We start from the raw sequence: 11,855 nt of genomic DNA on the forward strand, positions 1-11,855 counted from the left end.
TTACGGAGTGGTAACAAAGACGTGAATCAGGCAATAAATCCACTTTCCTTGACAGTGGTCAAGTTCGGTGTGCATAAAAATACAGACGGAGTGGTCCAGTGCACCAATTGCGAACTACTGCAGCTGCTCTAAGTTAAACCCCAATCTATTCGGAATAAGTGTATAGGCCTACATGTCGATTAAAACGGACTACACCACCTCTTCTATTCGGCATAGAATTCTATGCCGAACAGATAATTGTGTTCCGAATGAGGCGTATATGTGATCATTTTCTGTTCCGCATAGAAATCTATGCGTATCCGATGTGTCCATGTAAACGCGGCTACTGACTCTTAACCTGTTATATTAAGGTAAACTAAGCCGGAAAAGTTGCATAGTTCCCCTTTAAACCCCATCACTTGCCCTTTTAGTCAAATTGTGGTCCCGTGAATGACTACGAAGTTATGGAACATTTCTAGAAACTTTGGTGACAAGAGTCGCATTGTGGAGCCACAAGGAAACGATAAATACAAATCGAGCGTTGTTTGTGTGACCGGGGAAGTGACAAGAAGAAAAGTATCAGTTGTTTGTGCTGTGAGAGGATCTATGTGGATTGTGACATCATTTACAGTTCCCAGAGGGGCTTCATCCATCTTTGGATGGATGAAGACTACTTACAGACTGACTGTCAGCTGAGGGAATGGTACCCGCTAGTAGGCCGACAATAACTCCCAATTTAACTGGATCGTAGAAGCGCTCAAACAGTGGATATCAAGGGCTTCAATTTATGGAAGACCGGAATAAGGGGGGGGGGGGGGGTGCTAGGTGCTACAATGGGGATTAAACAATCGTTTCTCTGTTCGACGCAAATAATAGCTAGAGACTACGAACGCCCCGCAGCTGTGTTGCTGTGCCCGGTTGTCATCAAGCGTTAAACCAGTAAAATGAGGACATCTAGCGACGTGTAGAGGAAGTGATTGAAATATCAAAAAGGACAACTTTCTATTTCTATTTGTAGTTTAATCAAAAATATAAATATATAAAAGCAAAGTCAGTGTGTAAAGACACCTGTTCATCTTTTTTTTTCATCATTCTCACACAAATGGGTACACCCAACATCAAAAAATAAATTGGACACAAACCACTACAAGAATTGACTATGAGGAAGGATCAAATTAATTATGATACCACAAATTGAGTGTCACAATATAACAAAAATGTTGGGAATAAAACATATTCCGGCCATAAAAGAAAAACGCCTATAGACATGGAAGATACATAGACTATGGATTGGAAGCTATGGTCTGACCCATGACGACATGTATCATTAGTTGACCAGTAGGAGGCGATATATACACATTAGTCTACCTCGATAGGCCAATAGTTAGAAATGCAAGAAATAACCTAGAAACTTCGCAAAACATATTGTGTGAACAAAAGAGTGAGATATTAAACAATATACAAAAAAATACATGAATGTTTTGTAGCAAACATCCAATTGGGATTACTACTGAAGGCACTCTATTGTGTCGGTGTTTTGCATAGAAGAGCCGACCAGAAAATGTCAGTCAAAGGGCTTTTGCCAAACTATACCCTAGCTCCCACCGTTACTGTTGTCTTTCCAGCGTCCACCTGTGTAACAGCGAGCATCCAGGGGGGAGAGAGGGTGTGTTGATTGAGCAGCAGTGCAGATAAATTATGAATGTAGGGAGGATTAAAGGAGAACTTTATCCCAACACCACTTGTATATGGGTTTACATTAGATGAATCCTTTGGAAGACTCCCTCTATAGGTTAAAACACGCTATTGCATGCATGCTCAACCTCTGATGGCCTGATGCGACACACTTGACCTCTCCTGGGGGCTCGCCTGTCAACGGCATCCTTTAATTCGATTTCCTATCTGATGACAGGTGTGCCGTATTGATGCGTAATCAGCAGATGACCGGATAACCAAATGCATGTTTAACCTGGGCTGAGAGATGGTCATGAAGTGTAGCGTTAGTGTCTACCGCAATGCAATTTCAAATTGCATAGGAACAAATATGATTCTTTTTGACAAAGGATTTGACAAAGCATTATACGAAACGTGTAACAAAAACAGATTTGTCTCTCTATCAGTATCCCTCCCAGTCTCTCACCCCCGCCACTGAACCATTAAAACTGAAATTCACCTTCTCTCCCTCATTGCTAATCCTTGGAAAATGACTGCCCTATTGCTAACAATGTCATTGAAAGTCCCGCCCCCTCTCTCTCTCGGCAAAGACGCAGATTTGGAGTCAGGAGATGAGAATGTCAGGGAACGATTAAGTTAGTTTGACCAACAGAGGGCGCCATCTACAATGCAAACCGAGGTACAAGTGATGGTTTCTCCATGAAGCACAGATGGGGACGGCCGGGGGTGGGCGCTGAGCGTGGGGTCTCCACCTCAAATCATGAAGGACTGGGTGTGTTTGTAGTTCTTGGGCTGTGAGAGAAGCGAGGAGAGACGGTACGATCGGTGAATCATTTCCTGTAATAAGTAATCCCAGGCCATTGTTGTGTACTGCTTATCATCAAAAACACAACCGACAACCACTGATAAACGTCCGGGTCCAGAGCATGCGGTATCTGAAGCGCGTTTGATCACTCACGTTGCGGGCTGGAGGCGGTGGGGGGGGGAGGCTGTAGGGCTTCAGACTGTAGAGAGGAGGAGGAACAGTTATGGACACCCCGGCTCACATGGTTTAAAGCGACAAATGCAAGCAATACACAGTTCGGGGCTGCAACACTTACCACTTTTCCTGCTTTTCTCCTGTTTGAACATAAATGGCAAAAAAAAGAAAAGAAAAGACAGGATTATTTTCGAGATACTTCAAACACGTGTGTGTACTTGTTACTATTCATCAGTATGATAGAGAGACCATCCTACTCCCTCGCTCACACATATCCAGAGAAACACAACCACAAGGTAATGTTAACGCAAAAAACATTAGCAAACATTGCCAACAACACAACATACACAAATGCATGCATAAATCTCCCGCACCCACTCGGACACACACACAGTAAATACAGCAGCACACACACACGCACGCACGCACGCACACACACGCGCACACACACGCACACACACACACACGCACACACACACACACACACACACACACACACACACACACACACACACACACACACACACACACACACACACACACACACCATTCTGTATCTCCCCCTCTGTCAAGCACAAACACACAGCCCCAGTGTCCATGCAGCAGCAGTTGTCTACTTACTCCTGCAGCAGCCGCGCTGGCGGCGACACAGACACACACACAGACAGGACATGAAGAGGAGCAGAAGCAGGCCCACCCCCCCGGCCGCCAGCGTGGTCACACTCAGCTTGTCTGGAGCGCACAGGGAAACACGGCGTTAACACCAGTCCAACGGTAGGTAAACACATGGGTATAGACACAGGGAAACACATCATAGACCATAGGTAAAACAAGAAGGTAAACACATGGGTATAGACACAGGACACCCATCACACACCAAAGGGTAAAACAAGTAGGTAGAACACACAGGGAAACACAGGATTAACATCGATACAACAAGTAGGTAAACATATAGGTAAAGACACAGGAAACACATCACAAACATAGGGAAAACACATTACAAACCACAGGGAAACACTTACCAACGATAGGTTCAACGAGTATGTAAAACACATCACAGACCATCAGCAAAACAAACACACACCCCTACATTTACATGTTCAATAATACTTAAACCCTATTTATACGCCTTGATACAGCAAAACGAACCCCCTGGCAAATAAAGATTCATCTTTATAAAAGGTCCAAAAGTCACAGTTTCCTTCAAGATCAATAAAGAAATCTTAATTAAACTAATCTCAGAATCTCAAAGCCCCTCAGTTCTAATGTCTATGTATTGCTTGCTCTGTTAGTGACGCGCTCGGGGCTCGTCCTTCCATTAGCACCCGACAGTAAACGTGTGAGGAAATTCCCCTGTCCCCCTGCCCCCCTGCCCCCCTGCCCCAGGCCGGTGAACTCACACTCGACGACGGCCAGGTGCTGAGCCACGCAGCTCTTGGGCGAGCCCACGCTGTTGGACGACTCACAGCGGTACATGCCGGCATCTGAGATGGACACGCTGTTGAACTTCTGCTCCGGGAAAATCACAAAGAGAGGGAGAGGGAGGGTGTAAGTATGTTCTGTAGTTTGTGGTGTTTGTGAAAGTGTACTTGTGTGTGTGTGTGTGTGTGTGTGTACTCCCATTGTTTTCAACATGTAAGTCTGTCATGTGTGTGCTCACATTAATGCCAACGTTTGCCTATGTATGAGCACATGTGTGTGTTCTTTAGCATTCTACAACAGTGTGCGTGCATGAACTTGTGCAAGTGTGTGTGTGTGTGTGTGTGTGTTGGACTCACCAGTGTGCATGTGTGTTTTGTCTACCAATGTGCGTGTGTTATGCTCAGCAGCGCTTGCGTGCGCGCGTGCGTGCGTGCGCGCGTGCGTGCGTGCGCGCGTGCGTGCGTGCGTGCGTGTGTGTGTTTGTGTGTGTGTGTGTGTGTGTAACTCACCAGCGTGCCCTTCTTGATGTCGGCGCTGTAGGCGGAGTCTGTGGAGTCAGCCAGGACCTTGTTGTCCTTGTACCAGCGGTAGGTCGCCGGGGGAACGCTCAGCGCGTCCTTACACACCAGCTCCAGGTCCGAGCCAGCGAACACTGTGCTGGGCACCTCGCAGGACGGGACGTGGGGAGGAACTACCAGGGGGGGAGGGGTGGAGTTAAGTGGTGGACGTCGACGGGGCGGAGCGTGTGGATCTCTAGCATATCAGGAGAGATCTGATGACATCAGAGGTTCAAACATGAAGGGTGCACGTGTTTTTGATGCACCCATTCCTGACCACACACACGCACACACACACACACACACACACACACACACACACACACACACACACACACACACACACACACACACACACACACACACACACACACACACACACACACACACCGCAACTGGCATTGATAACCACACACACACACATGAACCTTGTGAACACTTAAGCACACATATAATCCCACACACTCACTCGTCCTACCGAGCACGTTCAGGGCCACGGTGGTCTCCCCCAGGTTGACGTGGTCCTGGCTGGCGGTGACCTCACAGCGGTATTCCCCCGAGTCCTTCTGGGTGATGGAGTGGATGGTGAGCGTGGCCCCCTCCATGCTGGCGCGGCCCGCGTACGACCCTGAGGGGCACGGAGAGAGGCAAAGTGTGTGTGAAGCCCGCTCCGAACCCCCGGAGGTCCGCGGGGGAGAGGAGCAAGTCAGGGAGGGGGGGGGGGGGGGGGGGGGAGAGGAGGATATGAAGGGTTTTAAGGGGAAGGGGGGGAGGGGGTTTCGAAGACGAAGGAATCTTTAAACAAGGAGGGCAGATAACGGAAAGATCCTTGGAAAGTGTGGCGGGGTTTGGGGGGTCAGAACGGCCGGCTCACCGCTGAAACTCCCGTCAAAGTAGACGAAGGTGACACCCTTCCCCTTCTTCTTCCACTCGATGCGGGGGTTCTGATCCTTCTCCGTCTTGAACTCGCAGGCCAGCACCGCATCTACAAGGGGGAGCAAAGGAGAGGGGAACACCGCGGTGCTTGGTTTAGGAGACACAGCCAAACCTTATTAAGGGTTAGTTACGGTTCCACGTCGACGCAACGCAAGGGGGTTTATGGACCCATTACGTCCTTGCGGACCCTCTTCGCGTCCACCGCAAGTGGCTGACGTGCGCCTACCAAATGTTATCGAAGCGTCTGCACGGTCATTGCGTTGCGTCGATGTGGAACCATAACCGAGCCTTTGGTCTCAATTATGAAAGTTATGAAAAAACATTAACAGTTTATGGGTTATGAATAACGCAAGGACAAGATTACTAGATTGAAAAGAGGGTTGTTTAATTAGCAATTTAATAAAATAATATTTCAATAATTAACAAATAGCAATAAAAACAACCTAATAATGCCGGGGGCGATGTATGATGATAATATTGTAAATGACCCTACTTTATGACAGTCCTTATTTTATCATCATCATCATCATGAAAATAATAATATATTAGAATAATACCAAAAATCAAGCAATTGACCCCACTATTTTTCAACCCTGGCTACAGACTTGGTGCCCAGTGCTCACCTGTGTGCTCGTGGACGTCCACCTTGGGCTTGCTGCTGGTCACCGTCACCGACCGGGTCGTGGGGGCTGGGGGAGGGGCAGAAGGGTGGGAGCATTACATTACAATGCTGTTCAACCCACTACAATGCATAATATAGTAAGAACCAAGAACTCCTTCAAACACACAATCAATCGTTTCTTTTGCATCGATCATTAGCATATTTATCTGTAAAAAAAAGGAAAACGAATTAAGTATACAATTAATGATTGAGTCTTTAATGTTTTGTGTTAATTCAAAAAGAGCCATCCAATCCCAGTACTTTACGAGAGACATTTGTTTTATTTTCTACTCTCCTTTTCTTCTTTATTTCCCGATGGTTAACCTCAGTGTGGCTCTACACGTTCCAGAGGGCTTAGCAGTGAGATAAGGCCGACAGGGCAGACAGGGCCTGCATCCAGGGGTCATGAGAACAAGGCTCCCTGGCACGCTGACGTACAGCTTTACAACCCGCTCGGATAGAAGCTCTCCCAGAAAGATCGGAGGAGAATGCTGTTGTGAGTGCATTGCACACACACACATACACACATACGCACACACTTACGCACGCACACACGCTGGTGGTACCAGGAGCGGTGGTGCGTGATGGATGGACACAAAGCTAGTTTATCCTGACCTGATAACCTCAGCTTGGGATCACTCATTTAGACACATACAGGCACACACATGCTCACACACATACACACCAGCCCTGCACAAGCCCATTTAAAACAGATTTCTGTTAACGGCTGGAGGAACATTGAGGCTGGGAACAGGGGATGGGATAAACTGTGAACATTTACTCCGGTTTAATGAAAAATGCATTGAGAAATTAAAAGAAGAAGAAGAAGATAATGTTTAAATGAAATGTGTTTGTTTGAATGCATGTATGTATGTGTGCATATGTGCATGTGTACGTGTGTGTACGTGTGTGCCCGTGTGTGGGGGTGTAAGTGTGTCTGTGCGCGTGTGTGCTTGTAGAATCCTGCAGACCTACAGAGCTCCTTTATCACACAGTAACCCTATCCCCCTCAGCTGGCGCAAAAGATTTCCAACATAATCACACGTGTTCATATGCTGTCAACCCATCTCTCTCACACGTTGACACACGCTCTCTCACTCACACACACACACACACACACACACACACACACACACACACACACACACACACACACACACACACACACACACACACGCGCGCGCGCGCGCGCGCGCACGCACACGCACACACACGCACACACACACAAGACACACACGCTTACAGAATCGCTTACATGCACCCCCTGCAACAGTTGTGCCATGTAAGCTGCATGTCATTATTGTTACAACACATGCTTACGGTTGCCTCCTGCTCTTCAAACGCACTTTTAAGATAATACTGCAGTTAGATTTTCATCTGCCGGTTCTCAACCACTACCCGCCCGCGCAGGGTCAGGCACAGGCTATCTCCTCTACTACAGTTAAAAGATCTCCTGCCTCAGAGTCGTAAGCTCTCCGCCAGGGACGGCGGGTGATTCATCGCATCGTGTTTTGGATCTTGGTTCACGCACAGCAACAAGCATCAGAGTGGATCCCAGTGTAAACATCCGCACCCCCCGTCCTTTTCATCCTTCACTAGACCTCCCCTGACATCACACACACCAAGGCATCAAACTCATACAGATAAAGTCACCAACGGACGTGATTCCAGCAGGTCCAGCAGCTACACTCGTTTAACGATGTTCATTTTGCATAATTATAGTGAAATATTTCCACTGTTGTAATCCAATAATGCAAAATGTCACTCTTTCCATGTATTCATGCAAAGCCTATAATAGGCTTATATAATTATACTGATTATGTGCATTAATTATAGGCCTTCTGATAAGAAAGCCTTGACCAATCATCACTTAGGCAATTAAGCGTCTGCTGCTTTTAATCTGATATGTATACACATTTCTAGAGTAGTAGAAGTAACTTAATGGGCATGATGCGTCAATTTTCGTTGATGCAATATAGAACATTATCTTCATTACGACTATTGTAAAATAAATGTATTAGTGGTCCGATATCTCATTATATATCTTACTCTGCAGCAGCGTGATGAGAAGCGGTATGGCCAAAATCTTCATGGCATCCATATTAAATACGTCCACGAGTTAGGGAGAAGTTGAGCACAATCCAACTGTTGAGAGGATGAGTGCGCTTCGACCGCGATGATGCAACCAGTGGGATTCAACTGGAGTAGTGGTCCTGCTGGAGCCGCGACGGGCTCTTAAAACTAGGTACTGATTGGAAGCGCGTCCATGTGGGACGGCGCGCCTCGGGAGGTCGGAATTGTTCTCAAGTGGCAGCCGGAGTGACCTATTGGCCCGGTCAGGGGAGGGCGGGCATGTTGACGTTATCCTGTTCCTCAAGCATGAACGCTATGGATAAACAAGCAAGGTATTCGTTATTTGACATATGAACACCTGGGTTTGTTTTTTGCTCTAAACATTGCATTGAAGTTTTCATATAATTTTATTCATGAGAATGAGCATTATTCCGGGAAGCGATATTAACTGATTTCTAATCATCTTTGGGTTAATTTAGAAAGACAGGGATAAAAGATGGCATTTCAGACTAGCTATCAGCACTTAAGACTCAGATACATAAACTAAAAAGGTATTTTAGTTCTAGATTCGATGTTAGGAAACAAGCAAATTAGAAACCATTCAAATAGCATAATTTGACCCCAAATGTCTATGTGTGCCAGAAACGCCTTTTCAATGAGCGCATATGGAGGAATAAAAGAAAATACACCTCTGTTATTGACAATTCAGTAGGCAACACATGGCTATTGTTCTTTTGGGAACAAACTGTTAGGTTGTAACTGGAGGCCGTTTGAGGCTGGGGGGGGGGGGATTAGAAGCGGGCAGCTGGGCAAGCTACTGTTCCCTTTGCTTTTTCAATATTGTGGCTATTAGCTTTTCCATCATAGTGTCCCCCCCAAACACAAGCGCACATTGTCCCTGCAGGGCTTGAGTGCAGCGCAATTGTGGCCCCACGCACAGGCCCACGATGCATATGTCCCCCTGCGGTATAGGCTGTTGGACGCTACACTTGTGCAAACGGGACACACGGGCTGACAGGAGGGCATAACAGACCTTTAATCAGAGGCACCTGTCGAAGAGCCAGCTGCAACGAACAGTACCCCCGTTGTAACATATCATATGCACGCATGTGCTCACTCGCGTACGGACACTTACGAGAACAGACGTTTAGCATGGACACACACACATACACATTCAAGCATGAACACACACACACACACACACAAATACACACATGGACACACAAATACACACTCAAACAAACACACACACACACACACACACACACACACACACACACACACACACACACACACACACACACACACACACACACACGCGAACTGAAAACTACTTTTCCACAGCACAGGTCAATTGTATTTTCTTGCACTAAAATCGGTTTTATAAAAAGGGGTCCGAGGGTCGAGTCATCTTTCATAACGACACAAGGCTAAGGACGGCAAATGCGAGATATGTGACAAGAATGTCGACGTCTGAAACACATCCGTGTCACTGCTCTATCTGAGTGTAAGCTGTTTAACTGAACAGAAGGGTCGAATTGGAAATGTGGATTGATGTTCTTTCTAATTTCAGGGTTTTGATTGGCATTGTGAAATTGTATTTTTTGGAATTCGGAACAGGAGTGGTCACATGTTTTTTACTTTCATTGGGATTGAGAAGAACATGTTCAAAAACAATCTCTACATGTTATAATTGTTCTTAATGATATTCTGAACGTGCATAATTAAAAAGATTCACAGGCTACAAAAATAATAAGAAATTCACCAAAATCGCCACATCAAATCTTTAGACCAAGCCTCACAAAGATCCTCAAACAGAATTAGTTTTATTTAGTTCCATTTGAGAAATATTGGCCAATAAAGTTGGAGCAGTTATCCCATTTTTCTTATTTGACCATTTTGTTATTGTATTAAAAAAACATACGATTATATAGGTGGATACCATGGGTGGATACCAATACCCAACAAACCCAAATTGTGGTTGGCTACTGCACCCAAAGGTGGCGCTATTTAAAATTTGTTAGTTAAAATTTGGCACCATACAAGTTCGCCTTAAGGTCCCACAATATTGAGTTTCAACAAAAAGAGATGGTACAATTCTTTAAGGTTGGTTTCTACATATTCATTGACCCATATGATATATAAAAATGATTTGTAATATTCGATTTTTGCCACAAGATGGCTCTCTTGCACTGGTATTTATTGGAAATGCGCTGATGGACCGGCAAATGAAATGTAGGCTACTTCTGGGAGTAGTTGGACATTTAAACCCAATTCTACATTTAAACAACAGCGGCTACTTCATAGGAATCCCGATAGGCCTACATTGTATTCGAAAAGTATTTTTTTTTTATAAAAAAAATAGCTTAAAAATGCAAATGAGCGCGTGCGTGTGTGTGTGTGTGTGTGTGTGTGTGTGTGTGTGTGTGTGTGTGTGTGTGTGTGTGTGTGTGTGTGTGTGTGTGTGTGTGTGTGTGTGTGTGCGCGCGCGCGTGCGTGCGTGTGTGTGCGCGCGTTAGTGAAAGATATGAGTGGGTGCAACCATGCTTCTCCTATCCCCACTGGTTGGATCCTACCAGCGCCAAAGCTTTTCACAGAGGCGCTGTTATAGGATAAGCACACGTGTAGCTCATAACACCAACTATGGGTCTGAATATGGCCCGGGTCGTACGATGACATTTGGTCATGACATGAGAGAGTACGATAGCCAGTGGACATGTCCTGCTGCTGTGATTCTGCAGTTCTTACTCAGATTTAGTCTTTGGTCATTTAACCCATTTAGCTGATTTATTTGAGCACCAAATTAAGGCAAATCTTTAACTTTACACTAAAAAAAACACTTTCACACTCACTTGAAAGCCAGTTTGATTTTGTGATTTGAAGTGTCGTGTGTGATATATGTGATGTGCGGAGGCCTGTCAACTATTGTGAGGCTTCAAGTAAATCTGAATTTCAGGGAGTGAATGTGATTTGAACCATGTGACAATTGGTCACAACGAAGCAACTTCCAAACGCCGTGATGGAGATGTGTGTGGAGAAACAAGCAATGTCAACCTTTCCCCAATTAGATTCAGATGAACATTGTTTTGGAACAATTGACCACCACAACAAATTAAAAACTGCAAATTATACATTTCTATCTGGATGAGAATGAAACACTACAAAATCTGTAGTGTCAAAGTCTCTTGTTATTGTTTTATTCATCTCTCTTTATGCCTCATTTACAATTGTATTGTCTGTCTTTATGTTTACATTTAAAGGAACACCGAATAACTATACCCAATCACATTGTTTATATCCCTTGTGTTATGCAATGTTTAATATTGTTAAATTAAAACCAATTAATTAAAACTATGTACCTGTGCGCTCTGTCCAGTGGGTTCCTAAAGCACTACAACATAGAAACCCCACAGAAAATGAGCCCCACCAGCTGGGTACAAAGGGCCTGCCTGAATCAGTTGGGACCGGTTTGGTCTGGTTTGTTACAAAGTTAGTCTTACAATAGAATCCCCTCAATATTCTCAATGGGGATACATCATTTTCCTGTGTGGTTGACCAAATCACAAATGGATTT

At 45.2% G+C, this 11,855-nt stretch overlaps 1 protein-coding gene across 2 annotated transcripts; it reads right to left on the reverse strand.

The window, feature by feature from the left end:
- Positions 1-996: 996 nt before the first annotated feature.
- On the reverse strand, positions 997-8,467 carry jam2b (junctional adhesion molecule 2b). 2 transcript variants are annotated; one of them, XM_056579754.1, is made up of 10 exons: positions 8,258-8,467; positions 6,171-6,236; positions 5,486-5,596; positions 5,090-5,239; positions 4,564-4,745; positions 4,033-4,141; positions 3,254-3,364; positions 2,754-2,772; positions 2,612-2,657; positions 997-2,445 (listed from the first exon to the last, which is right to left on the reverse strand). In XM_056579754.1, the coding sequence occupies exons 1-10, from the start codon at positions 8,307-8,309 to the stop codon at positions 2,407-2,409; spliced, it is 885 nt and encodes a 294-aa protein (XP_056435729.1). In that variant the 5' UTR covers positions 8,310-8,467; the 3' UTR covers positions 997-2,406. The 2 variants fall into 2 exon arrangements, with proteins under 2 accessions (XP_056435729.1, XP_056435728.1); XM_056579753.1 differs by having other exon boundaries at positions 5,081-5,239.
- Between the last annotated feature and the right edge of the window lie 3,388 nt (positions 8,468-11,855).

This window comes from Gadus chalcogrammus, chromosome 20, assembly GCF_026213295.1.
Source record: "Gadus chalcogrammus isolate NIFS_2021 chromosome 20, NIFS_Gcha_1.0, whole genome shotgun sequence".
NCBI classification, from domain to species: domain Eukaryota; kingdom Metazoa; phylum Chordata; class Actinopteri; order Gadiformes; family Gadidae; genus Gadus; species Gadus chalcogrammus.

Coding starts and splice junctions, on each gene's coding strand:
- jam2b (XM_056579753.1), bottom strand. CDS start 8,309: ATGGATGCCATGAAGATTTTGGCCATACCGCTTCTCATCACGCTGCTG. Junction 6,237..8,257: donor TCTCATCACGCTGCTGCAGA/GTAAGATATATA, acceptor CCCCTCCCCCAG/CCCCCACGACCCGGTCGGTG. Junction 3,365..4,032: donor GCACCTGGCCGTCGTCGAGT/GTGAGTTCACCG, acceptor TGTGCGCTCCAG/ACAAGCTGAGTGTGACCACG.